Source organism: Mus caroli, unplaced genomic scaffold, assembly GCF_978045245.1.
Source record: "Mus caroli unplaced genomic scaffold, Mus_caroli_1 scaffold_2, whole genome shotgun sequence".
Classification (NCBI taxonomy): Eukaryota; Metazoa; Chordata; class Mammalia; order Rodentia; family Muridae; genus Mus; species Mus caroli.
This window is the reverse complement of record NW_028227257.1, coordinates 154,724,174-154,737,253: the sequence shown is the minus strand read 5'-3', so window position 1 is coordinate 154,737,253 and position 13,080 is coordinate 154,724,174. Positions and strand designations below refer to the sequence as shown.

The 13,080-nt window shown below is 49.6% G+C and overlaps 1 protein-coding gene across 2 annotated transcripts in view; it reads right to left on the bottom strand.

The window, feature by feature from the left end:
• The window catches only part of Qsox2 (quiescin sulfhydryl oxidase 2), a 28,073-nt gene extending 15,525 nt beyond the window's left edge, over positions 1–12,548 (bottom strand). The window contains exons 1-5 of one of the 2 annotated variants that reach the window (XM_021156467.3): positions 12,203–12,548; positions 3,640–3,740; positions 1,529–1,577; positions 426–531; positions 119–209 (exon numbers count right to left, since the gene is read on the bottom strand). In XM_021156467.3, coding sequence (XP_021012126.1) covers positions 119–209; positions 426–531; positions 1,529–1,577; positions 3,640–3,740; positions 12,203–12,512 — 657 coding nt within the window. In that variant the 5' untranslated portion in view covers positions 12,513–12,548. The remainder of the gene's footprint in view (positions 1–118; positions 210–425; positions 532–1,528; positions 1,578–3,639; positions 3,741–12,202) is intronic. The other variant, XM_021156469.3, reaches the window with a different exon arrangement.
• Positions 12,549–13,080: the final 532 nt, after the last annotated feature.

Sequence of the window (13,080 nt, the reverse complement as noted above, 5' to 3'; positions counted from 1 at the left end):
TGCTTCCTTAGGATCTCTGAAATGACAGCTCAATGCTCAAGGTTGTTGCTATCAATACACTAACCACAGTCCACCCCAGCCACCCCAGCTGTACCCCAAAGTACATGAGACACGGTACCTCTCGTCCAACATAAGAACCATAGCTTTCAAACACAATAGCATGGTATTGGCCACTGTGGCTATCCATGAAGGAAAGGATGTCACTGGACCTGTCAGAAGAAAGAAACACCTTCAGTGCTCTCCATGATCATAAGCTGTCACAGTATGCCAGTGCCCCAGTCACTATACACACAGACATTTTAAAACCATGCCCTATCTGCACCAGGCAACTTGGAAAGAGGAATGGACCAGGGCTGCCCACTTGCCTCGGGCTACTATCAAAATGCTCTGGGCCCCACAGGCCACCTTTCAATGCAGCTACTCACTGAATAGGGTCCAGGGGTGGGCATGCAGGAGGCCAGGTGCCCTCAGTATGATTCTGCAGGAAGTCGATCATTGTCTGCCTGACTGTCCGCAGCTCCCTGTCAGGTCCTACACAAGAAAACCTGGGTCATGGCTGTGGCTCCAGGTGTCTGTGCCTAAGCCGTCATCCCAAGCCCAGAGCCAAGGCCAGTGAAGGCTGCAGCACTATCCACACAACCCTGGGTGCACCGCTGCTCACTGACATGGTACGTCCTGTCATAGCAGATGCATACAGTGGGAAACCACACAGCTGAGAGCAGATAATAGGACACAAGGCAAAGTGACAAATCTCACACACGTGATGGTGAGAGGTGGCCAGGTGCACCTGCTAACTCCACGTATACTGCTAACACAGGCAAATGACTCCTGATGCCAGCAATGCCAGGTGTTGCCTGGGGGACAACCTGTGAAGCATTTCTCACCTGGCCAGGCCCACACATAAAAACACATGTACACATTTGCCGTGAATACACACTCCACCAGATACTTTTTCAATCAGACTGTTACCACATGAAGGGGAGAGAGGACCTGCAGGGAAGAGAGGAGAGACTGGGAGGTGCCAAGTGAGCAGAATGAAAGCTACACGGGCATGAGCTAGCCAGAGGACAGGCTTCATAAAGATTATAAGAACAAATGTACTTCCACATTTCCCAAGAAGGCCAAAGCAGACAATAAAGAATTTCCTGTGGCTGGAGAGCCGGCTCAGTGGATAAAAGCATGGAGTGCTCTTCCAGAGGTCTGAATTTAGTTCCTAGCACCTATGTCAGATTGTCCAAAGCCTCCTATAACTCCAGTTTCAGGGACCCTTGGCCTCTCAGGACAGACAGACAGAGGCGGGTGGGTACACATGCAAAAACACATACAATTTTTTAAAAATTAAAAAAAAAACCAACCTTATTCTCATCCAAACTATTAAGGTTTAACCTTTTCAGAGAAGTAACACAGCACCAGTGCAAACGAGCTGACTGAGGAGGAGGCCCCAGGCTCCATCCTCTGAGGCTACACTCACTCTACCAAGTTGAGTGAACCAGTCTAAAGTGTTAAAATAGAATCTGCATGTCCTTACCTTTAAAATTTTCTCCAGTTGTAAACTCCTTTGTAAATGCTTTAAAATACTAAAGGAAAAACACAAATAAATCAGAGCGAGCGTAGGGGAGTTGTGCATATGTTTAATACTTAAATGAGATGACCGCTATCTCAACCAGAAGCTCTGGTCAGGTCCCTCCCAAAGTTACATTGATAGGACAAAACATGTTCCACATCTCTATGTTCCTGCAGCTGTGTGTTAAGCACAAACTGGGTTCCATTATGTCACCTCTAACCCAATAGGGTCAGAAGCAAGACAACTCGCTAGGACTGGTTCCTTACAAAGGTGATGTCCCTTGAAGTTTTGACAGCACAGGTTCCAGGGATGAGAGGAGCTATTCAGAGCCTCTGAGAAGACAAGAGGTTCTAACCAGAACTGCCCCATCAGAAGCACAGCAATAACAGTTAAGGAAAGGGAGCATTCCCAACCTAGGCCAAAAGGAGGCAAGTGCTGAGTAAGATACTCAGAGGACTCCCGGAATTTCCAGGGGGGAAGCAGAAGCAGTCAAGAGGAAAATGGACCGACATCTTAACAGTCCTACAAGAATAAAAACACAGATGTGCTTGTCACTAGGCAAACAGGGAGCACAGGCCCTTTGTCCTGAACCACGGACAGATGTGTTATGTTGTGGAAGGGGCCCCACTGGGCCCTCTGGCCTTTTTCCTAGACTCAGCCAGGGAAACCTGTCACAAGTTGAAGGAACCCTTACAGCAATGTTAATCCATGTATTAAAAGCCAGAAGATAGCCCAACACAGCAGAGAGGGTTATCACATACAATGAGATATAATTGCACAGCCAAACCCACAGCAGTGCTCAGCAACATGGGCAAATCTTGGCAGAGTCATATGAAATATAAGAAAGAAGGCCCAGACATTTACATACAGCACTGTTTTTTTTTTCTTTTTTGTTTTTTCCTTTGCAACAGGGTTTCTCTGTATAGCCCTGGCTGTCCTGGAACTCACTCTGTAGACCAGGCTGGCCTTGAACTAAAAAATCCACCTGCCTCTGCCCCCAAGTGCTAGGACTAAAGGTGTGGGCCACCACTGCCCAGCCATACAGCACTGTTTAATGGAGAGCATGAAGTTAACAGCCAACATGTGACACTGTCAGGCCAAGGCCAGAAAACAAGACAAGCAACAACGCCCTGTGAGGTCCCTGGGGCTGGCACCACACTGAGCATCACAGTACCAAAGCCCAAATAGAAGGGTGGGGAAAAAACAGGGGTATCACTGTGCTGGGGGTGGGGGGTGGGGCTGACTCTGAGAGTACAGTGTTAACAGAATAGAGGTGCAGAACTGCAGTCACAGGCTCTTCAGAAATTATTAACTCCAAGTTAGGCCTTTAATCCCAGTACTCAGGAGCCAGAGCCAGGTAGATCTCTGAGTTTGAAGCCAGCCTGGTCTACAAAGTGAGTTCCAGGACAGCAAGGGCTACACAGAGAAACCCTGCCTCAAAAAAAAAAAAAAAAAAAAAAAAACAAAAAGGGAGGAAGAAGAGGAGGGGAGGGAGGGGGAGGAAGGAGAGGAAGGAAGGAAGGAAGGAAGGAAGGAAAAAAAGAAAGAAGAGAAGGAGGAGGAAAAAAAGTCAAAGGTGCTACATAGTTTTGGAGATGCCCATGAGTGTGAGACTTTCAAATGCAAGCATGTGGGCACATATTCATGCATGTACTAAACAGAGGACCTTCAGCAGGGTCTCAGGTAGTTCCTCTGCCCCCTAGTGGAAGGAATATGTACAAGTCTGTCAGCTGAGCCAACTGCAGCCCAGGCAGCAGGGTACTGGAAGAGCCACTTCAAGCTGCTAGTACTTTCTGCTACTAACAGTAGAGCCAGCAGCATGCTACCCCACAGGGATACTACCCAGCAGGCTTCTGTGTGAGCAGGGGCTTCATACTGTACCTGGGTCTGATCAGAGCCTCTGTGGCTCAAGCTGAGGAACAAATGGGCAACGTGCTGGGGATGCAAATCCCCACCAAGTCTTCAGACGTCAGGGCAGAAAGGTTAACCTGAGTTACTGGTACATGGATTCTGTCTAATAAGCTCCTTGTGAAAAAGGCAGGACTGGAGCAGGGGTCAAGGTTGCTGGGGCTCACCCTGAAGGTAGGGTAGAAGTGGATGTCATATGTGCGGCACACATCCTGGTTCTTTTCTTCTGCACAGTCCAGAGCAGCGACACGGATGGCAGCAGCCCAGTCTACAAGGCAAAAATGGGACCTTGAGCAGGATTGCCAACACCAAGCACTCCATCCTAGGCAGCATCTGCACTAGGCCCAGCTGCCCCAGTGAAACCACCCCGCACCTCCCTTTATGTTGTTCATGGGCTCTGTGCTGAGCTGGGAAAGCAGAATAACTTAATCAAAGCTAAGTGTCTTCTACCACTGTTCACCGAGAAAATAGATCTTTGCTGAATTTTCAATCACCCAGCAGTTTGCCATGCTATTAAAAGAGACCTGATGGGTGGAAGTGCAGGAACCAGATGCACTGTCTGCAGCCAGTAATGGATACTACGAGAGACACCAAGTAGAGCATGCAGCAATCAGATGGACGGGGTGGGCCCAGCATTGTGCCTATTTTTCAAATTAGGCTAGTGGTCTGAACTGAAGCACTCTACCCCACCAAGGGATGCGCATGCCATTGTTGCAGAGAGGAACAGTCTCAGATCTCCTTTCTTACCTTCAATGCTTTTAATGGGAATGCCAACAAATGCACATGTGCATAACGCCAGAAAAGACAAATTCAACTTCCTACATGTGCACTGTGTCTGTGTCAATAATTGTTAGCTCTTTTGCAAAATGATTTAACCAAATCCTTTCCAGTTCTAGAACTCAGATCACAAACTTCAGATCCAAAAGCATGGTCATAAGTCTCCCTCTCTTTTTTAGTGCAACACACTGCCACAGCCACAGCCACAGCCACAGCCACAGCCACAGCCACAGCCACAGCAAATAACTGGCAAGTGTTCTTACTGCCACTAGGCACCCAGCTGGAACATCTCCTCCCATCCAACACTTTCCCTTGAGTTCTCATGAAAGATTTTTATCAGGTCCTTTTGCTGGGATTACTCTTAAGTGAAGTATAGTAATACTTCATAGTGGTACACGCCTTTAATTCTAGGACTGCAGAAGAGAGGAAGGCAGATCTCTTGAGTTTGAGGCTAGCCTGGTCTATAGAAAGTTCCAGGACAGTCAGGGCAACACAAAAAAACCCTTTGTGTGGGGGAGGTGAAGTGTGCTTCTGCAGGGGCCTGAGAGGACTCAGCACCTCTGTCATTATTATAATTAATACACATTAGGTATTAATGTGTAGCCTCTTCTTGCCTCTCACCCAGGGAAGGAAAGCTGTTCCTGGAAATACAGAGATTAGTGCCTGGCTTTCTCCTGTCTTGCTCTCTGGTCACCAGCGTCAAATGCACCCTTGGGTAACTGCAGGGTAAGAGATGTATACTCTTCTTTCTCCAGGGTGTTAAAATTACACCATTATTTATACTGCCAGGGAACCCCTGCAGTTCTATCCAGGCCCAAGCCCAGGCCCAAGAAGTGGTGGGCTTGCCTGGTGGTCTCTGCACAATCAGCAGCACAGCATAGCTCAGAAGTATACACTGTGGGCAGGGGTAATAAATATTCACAAGTAGACAGGCATGAGAGATGGACAGAAGACCACTTGGGTGAGCCTATATAACCTCTGTCTGAAAGTTGCTTGATTTCTGGCAGGAGCTCATGCAATGGGTTACTGGTGTGCTTGGCAAATGTTATTCTGTTTCCTCCAGAAACCTACCTGAAAGGCACATGAAACCATTCCTACCAGAACGAGTGATACTCCAAAACCTCAGAGACTGCATGCGGGGATTAGCCAGGATAGAGGGAGCAATGTCAGAGGACACTTACAGATACCAGGTGCCAGAGTTCAGTGACTGCCTTCTATGTGAACCACCCCAATGTCCTACATACCACCCTCACTTAAACTATACATCTTTCCCCTCTTTTATTAAGAGTAAAAAACAAGAATAGGTTATTCATAAATAGTAATCAAATATTGCCAGCTACACAAAACCACTCTGTCCCAAGGACACTTTAAAAGCATAGAAGAAAAAAAACCCTCCAGTATTTCTGAGTCACAGCATAGCTTCCTGGAGTCTGCGACAGCACAGAATTGAGGAAGAACAGTTAATCCTCCCATCAAATTAGAGGCAGACGGCACAGAAGGCTCTGCGGCCGAAAGTGCTTCAAAGGCAGACTCACGCTCTGCATCTGGCCCAGCACCTCATCCTGCCACCCTGACGTGACTCAGACCCAACCAATTCACTCTGCTCACTGGGTATTTCCAACCACACTTTCCTTCCATGTCTAGAAAAGCCCCTTGTGCAGAAAAGCATGTAATGGTGAAAACTCCAAGAGCAAAATGCAAGAATCAGTCTCCTAAGTGTGCAACAGTGAAAATTCCAGAGCCAGAGGAAAGTGAAGGACCCAGTCTCCTGCTACCTAAAATACCCAAACCACACCAAGCTGGGGTGGGTGCACCTGGGTTTGCATGGTGGGGTCTGGTCCTGTTTTGCTTCTCTCGTTTTTGTTAAGCATGCATACTCAGAATTGAGTGGAGGGGCTGGGTGGTTCAGTGGTAGAGAAGGTCCCAGGATTGATCCTAGCACTGTGTAGCTGCTTGCTGGTGTTGGGCACTAGCTTGGTATTTCTCAGAGTCTGCATTCTGGAATCTGCAGCAGAAGCCCACTCCAACATAAGACACAGGAAAAGAGGGTTCCCAGGAATCCTGAAGGACACAGTGCTCAGCAAGACAAACCAGAGCCAGCTTTGTAGTTTGTCTGTTTATTTGCTTTGTGTGATTTGTCTGAGATAGGCTCTGGTTATGCATTCTAGGCTGGTGTTGAACTTGCAGTGCTCCTGGCCGCAGCCTCCTGACTGCTAAGGTCACAGACTCTTGCAATAACCCCTTGAATGTAGCCCAGCAGCAGAGACTGAACACACAAGCACCCTGACATGACTTGGCCTCTGAAAGGCTGAAGGCACTGAGAGCCTATTCCATGAGGATGGGGAGCAGTGCTGACAACTTCACCCTGGATCTCCATCAGAGCAAGGTCTTGATGCTGATCCCAGAGTTCACCCCACCCATGGTAGGGCACTGTCCCTACATACATGAGCAACCTCCTAGCAATGCACACGAGGACACCGAACTCTAGTACCCATTTGCTATGAGGGAGGAAGAGGGAATCCCAGACCAACTCTGCTGACACTGATACCAGGGCAGAGACAAGAAGGTGGGAGTGTGGAGAAGCTGATGTTTCTGAATGCTCATTTACCACCTGGCTCAGCCAAGTCAGCAAGGTGCAGACAGTGAGTCACCCTACCAAGGTGGAAGGAAAGTCTTAGCTCAGCTGTGCTCCTGAGAACAAGTTAGTACAACCCAAGCAGCCAGCAGGAGCTCACAAAAGGCCTCAACAGACTCAGTGGCTTCAAATCACAATCTGCACGGGTCCCCACCGTCACACAGCACTTCTTCAGATCTCTCATTCATCCTGGGCCTGGGCCTCCTGCCTGGACCCCACTCTGCTCCCTTGGCTGCGTTGTTTCCTGTCTCCCTCCAGGTCCCTGAGGGGATACCACTTAAAACATCCACACCTCATGTGCAGGAAGCTAAAGTTGAGGACAGTGAACTGAACAGCAGTCATCAGCCAGTGAGAGCTGTAGGCTGTTCCGGGGACGGCAGCATGCCTGGGCTGGGGAAGCATGGCTGAGAGCTCTCAAGGGCCAAGATAGGCCTTAGCATATGAGCATCTACAGAACACTTCCTAATTACAGTCCCCTCCCTTCCTTTTTTTTAGCCAACAATGTCCTGGCAGGCCTCAGGAGCACAGATTCTATCAGACCCCGTATATGTGCAAGGGCTGGGAGTAAGTCCTCCTTTCCACACTGTCATGGTGCCTGTCCACTTCTGCCTGGCCTGCCCTGAGTCCTGTCTCTGTGGCATCTATCCCAGCATCTCTTCTGAAATGTCCTGTCACCCTCAGCTCCAAGTGCCTCATACAAGTACGGTGGAGACACCACTGGCTCTCCTCCTTCAGCCTCACAGCAATCATTTCACAGGTAGAGCCTGCCCTCTGAGCCCATATGAGGCACCTGCTGGCTTGAGAAGGAGAGAGCCCTGGCTTGTCCACAGTGTCTCAGTGGTCTGAGGCCTCCACAAGGTGGTAGAAAGAGAACATTGCTGCAGCTCTGACAGGAGCAGTGGAGGGTGCATGGAGCTTGCCCTTTTCAGATATATTTGTTAACAAGGTCATTTGCCACTGATTGGAATCCTGACCACGAGTTTTCCCTGTAGCATCAAAATATAATTTCCAAGAATTAAAAGCAGATTCTCGGGTCTGGAGAGATGGCTCAGCAGTTAAGATTATTCTAGTGCCGGGCAGTGGTGGTGCACACCTGTAATCCCAGCACTTGGGAGGCAGAGGCAGGCGGATTTCTGAGTTCCATATGGTCTACAGAGTGAGTTCCAGGAAGCAAACAAACAAACAAACACACACACACAAAGCAGACTCTCATGGAGAGAACCCATGTCATCAAGGAACACTGGAGGGACAGAACGTGAGTCCTCCAGGGACAGGAGGTAGCTAGGACAGAGTTCTCTCAGTGCCAGCCCACCCCACCTCTACTGACTGGGTACCGTGAGCAGTTCATACAACCTTAGCTAGTGAGAAATGACCGTCAGCCTCTGTGCAGTGCTAACCAGTGTGAGATCATAAGGCCTAAGGCCCACTGTGGCTGAGGAGGAAAACAGCTGAAAGGGGAAAGCTGGCCAAGCTGAGAACACCGTCATTCCCTGGGCTGAAAAGCCGTGGGCCACAAAAGCCTCCTAGTACGGATTCTTCCTCATTCTGGCTTTAGGCAAACTTTGGCCCAAATCTATCTATACAGTTGGGTGAGGCAGTGCACACCTGTAACCCCAACATCAAAAAGCAGATGCAAAAGGATTTCAGCTTTGAAGACAAGACTGGGCTACACAGCAACTCCTTTCTCCCTCTACTTGCAAAGGCTCCTAAAGGGTAAGCATCTCTCCTGAAATGGCCTGCAGAGCTCCTGAGCTGACCAGAGAAGACACTACTTTCTTCTCCTGCCCTGGCTATGGGAACCAGCGACCCCACTATTCTCTAAGCAGTCCTTACTTTTTATACCCTTGTGTTGAGTTACTTTGGTTCTGCCATCTGTAGTTTTCAGGACTCTGGGCTCTACCATACTCCTCAGCAACTGCTGTCCCCAGTGTCCCTCTGCCTGTTCTCATGGATAATGAGCACCCTGCAAATACTAAGCAGTCATCTTCAATAGCCTGTGCAAGCAGAAGGCACCGGACACCATGGGAAGGAGGAACCAAGGGGAGGCATGAAGGCCTCACCACCGGTGGCAGCAGTGACAGAACACTCACCTGTGTTTCTGCCTGTGGATAACACACTCTGTGCCTCGCCACCTGCCTAACATCTCCTACTCTCAATTCGCAATGTCCTCTAGAGGGACACAGGAAGTGAGCCAAAGGTGGCCTGTCTGTCACCTGGTACCATTATTTGCAATATCAGAGACTAAACACCTCTTTGCCAGACAGTTCTGGGCACATTCTAGATGCTGTGGTGAGTACCTGCCAGGCCTCCTTTCAAGTCCTTCACCAAGAACTTTAGGGGCAACCACAGATGTGTTCTCTCTCCACGGAGGACTGAAGGGGAGAGAAAGAGCCCCGAGGTCACCAAGAGCTTAGGGGCACAGGCTTCAGGGCACACTCCTGTTCTCCTAGGTCTCTATAGAAATCCTCCAGTGCCCAGGAGAATAAGTGCAGGTGTCAACTGCCAACTCAGATTATGCTAAACATGACGTTTGAGATAACAGATTTCAACAGAGCAGGGTTTGTTCTGGGAAATACTTAAGATAAGAAAGGCCCAAGCCAGAGCCACATAAATACTAGAATGGCCTTTGGATCCACTGAACAGTAGATCTTTTGTTAGCCTATCTGTCATAAGGAAAACCGCTATTTCCCTGCAAAGTCAGAGAAGAGAAAAAAACTTCACCATAAGTTTTTGAGGAAGTGGCAGGTGTCCTCAACCTAAGACACAAGATTGAGGACGCCCTCCCTCCAGACACAGGCTGGGGACGCCCCCCCCCCAAACCCCCACGACCTTTTCCAGCTGCTCATTCAATTAGAAAAGACTGAGGAGCAGGAAGACAAGCATAAGCTACCTTCTAGCTAATTGTCAACCATGGCAACACAGCCAGTCCAACCAGAGACTAGGGTGGGGGCTAGGAGAAGCCACTAGGTGCTGTTTCATGGAGGCAGGAAGAAGCTCCTGGGGAGGACCCAATACAAGGCCTGCATGTCCAACTCACAGGTGACTGATTACCCCTAAGCACCCTCTGTCCTGTTAGATCACCCAGGCAGGAAGCCAGCAGGAAGCATAGCCAAGTGGCAGCCAGGCAGGTCTAGTGCTTTCCATATTCTACACAGAAGTCTACAAGGCAAGGCACGGAAGGGGCTGAGGTCACTGTCACAGGAGGACTGGAGTGAGTCAGAAGCTTCCTGAGGAAGCTGTCCTCACAGTCCCAACATGACAGGCATCACATGGGATGTCATCACTTCTGTAGGTGCCTGGCAGTTAGGCAGGATCCCTTACAACAGGTGACCAGACACCTCCAGATGTTAGGATCCACCCAGCAGCCAAGCTGGGACTGATAACACTAGGGTTAGCACCTACCAAGTCCTCAGGTGACTTGCTTCAGGGGCCTCTGACATCCTGACTCAGGCAGTCCTGCCCTCAACATCCTGCACCCCTCTTCAGGCCCTCACCTGCTCCTGCCAGTCAGCTTTCACTTTCACCACACCTTGCCCCATCTTCTAGGCACCAGTCACTCTTTAAAGACAACTGCAGTTCACTAAGCCAACCACAGCATTAGCTGTGGATTTTTACTGTGGCAGTTTTGGAACTGTCCTTTCTTTCAAATTCCGGGGACAATTGCAGCACTCTCTGTTGGTTTGGTTACAGAAGAGCCAGCTTATAACACGTGATGTGGCTTATACAAGTTAGCTACCAGATTGAAAGCCAGAACTGATATAAGCAAAAAAGCTGCTAACAGGTCTTGCCAGGGTCACCTGCAGGTCCACCAACAAGCATTAAGAAATGGAAAATCCTCTCCTCTATTGAGTGGCAAAAAATAAAAAAATAAAAATAAAACCCCCACAAAAAAAACAGTGTATAAACTGTCTTTTCAATGTCTTGTCTCACTTTTGGCTAGTGCTTGCCAAGGAAACTGAGATGGCTCAGAGGTTAAAAGCACAGACTGCAAGCCGGGCGTAGTGGCGCAGAGGCAGGCAGATTTCTGAGTTCGAGGCCAGCCTGGTCTACAAAGTGAGTTCCAGGACAGCCAGGGCTATACAAAGAAACCCTGTCTCGAAACACTAAAAAAAAAAAAAAAAAAAAAAAGAGCACAGACTGCATCAGGGTGTTGTCAGTGCTCGCCTTTAATACCAGCCCTCAGAAGGCAGAAGCAAGTGGATCTTTCTGAGTTCAAGGCCAACCTGGTCTATAGAGTTCTAGGACAGCCAAGACTACACAGAGAATCCCTGGCTCGAAAAACCATAAAAAAAGAGGCAAACAAACAAAACCCCACACACTGCTCTTTCAGTCCCGAGTGCCATTCCCAGCTTCCTCCACCTCTGATTCCAGCTGCAGGGAATCCAAAACCTCTGCCTTCCAAGGGAAACTGCACTCACCTGCACACACCCACGCCCATGTAATTCAAAACAAAATAAGTATTAGGAAGAAAGAAAAAGAAAACTTACAACCCAAGAGAACAACGTCATTAGATTCTACCTAAGGGCCAAAGCAGAGGTCAGTGGATTCAAGGCCAGGCTGGACAACATCATGAAACTGTTTCAAAAAAATAAAAAAATATAAGTCAAAGTGCCCCAACAATGAGGAAAGAGAGGGTAAACATTTTAAAATAGTCATTTGCAATTGCATACTTGGAAAAAGGGCTTCTTTGCAAATCTGTTTAAGAAGAACACAGCAGTGTTCAACACCAGACCTAAAACCAAAGGTGCAGGGAAAAGAGTAACAATTTGTTGTCTTGCCCTGAGAGCTCTGTAATTAGAGGTTAGTTCAACAGTTGTAAGCTAGTGAAGCCAAATGTAAGCCAGTGCTGGGAAGGCCACTTAAATCCCATTTACAGGAGCTGCTCCAAGGGGTCTGAGTTCTGCAAAGGTGAGTAACTAAACACATACGGGAAGATTTCCTGAAAGCTATGGCTAGTGACCCAGAAGTCCAGCAAGAAGACGCTTTGTAAAATTTCTGCTGCTGCAGAGCAGTCCCCAGAGTGGGTGTCTAAGTTTCTCGGCCCAATGCCCACCATATGGCCGGCTACCTAGCAAACGAGGCTGAGGTTTGACAGGAATGGGGACCTTCCTGAGTGGAGAGGGTAGGCTCTGAAATGCAATTGCTGGGTATGGGGAAAGTCAAACTGATCGGGTAGTGGCTAGGATAAGTGGTTGGGGACATGTTGAAGTCGGTGTTCTGAGCTGGAGACCTCAGGAAAGCCATCGGCCCCATCTGTGGGGCTTCGCCCACGTAGGTGTTGCGTCGGAGGAACGTCCACCGGCGCGCGGGGCCCTCACCTCGCACGTCCGCCGCCAGCGCTCGCCAGGTGGGTGCGTAGCCGATGCAGTGGCCGCACCACGACGAGTGGAACTGCACCAGCCACGCGGCTGAGCTGTTGCCCGTGGCCGACCGCACGCTGCCGCTGTCCAGCAACCACACGGCGTCTGAGCCCTCGCGGTAGAGCCGCGCCCCGCCGCCCTCCCGGGGCCCCACTGCCACCACCACCGCCAGCAGGAAGAGCAGCCGCGGCAGCCGCGCGGCTCGAAGAGACGGTGGCTGCCGCGCATAAGCTCCGGGATCCCGCGCCACAGCCCGGGCGGCAGCCATGTTGGGAGTGCCGCCGGCGCGTTGACCTTTCACCCTGGCAACCGGCGTCACGTGCTTGCGCGCGCCGGTCCCGCCCTGGGCACTAGCCCCGCCCCCGAATCCGCTAATCTTCCCAGGCACTACTCTTCGTTCTCGCCCCGCCCTCGTAATTTGACCCCTCCCCAGCACTGATCGTTCCAGGTCCAGCACAGCTCGCTTTTTTGCTCCGCCCCCGAACATTGTTCCCGCCCCAGAATGTAGGCCCCGCCTCATTCCTTAAACCTGCTCCGCCCCTGTGCTCGTGGCCCCGCCCCTGCCTCGGGTCATTGTTGGCCCTATCCCAATAAAAAAAAAAAACCTTAAAAATCTTAAAACCTGCAAGCAATTTTCACCTAGCGAAAGGCCTGGGCCTAAGTAGCCAGATTTAGCAAGGGGAAATAGCCCGTGCCATGTTGAATGTTGAGTAAACACCAGGCCAAGATTTTCAGTCTGAAATGCAGATTTAATAGGACAAAAACAGGTCGAAAAGCCATTTGCCATATGTCTGTATTTATGTAGCATGCATCCTAGATTTTACATGCAACCTATG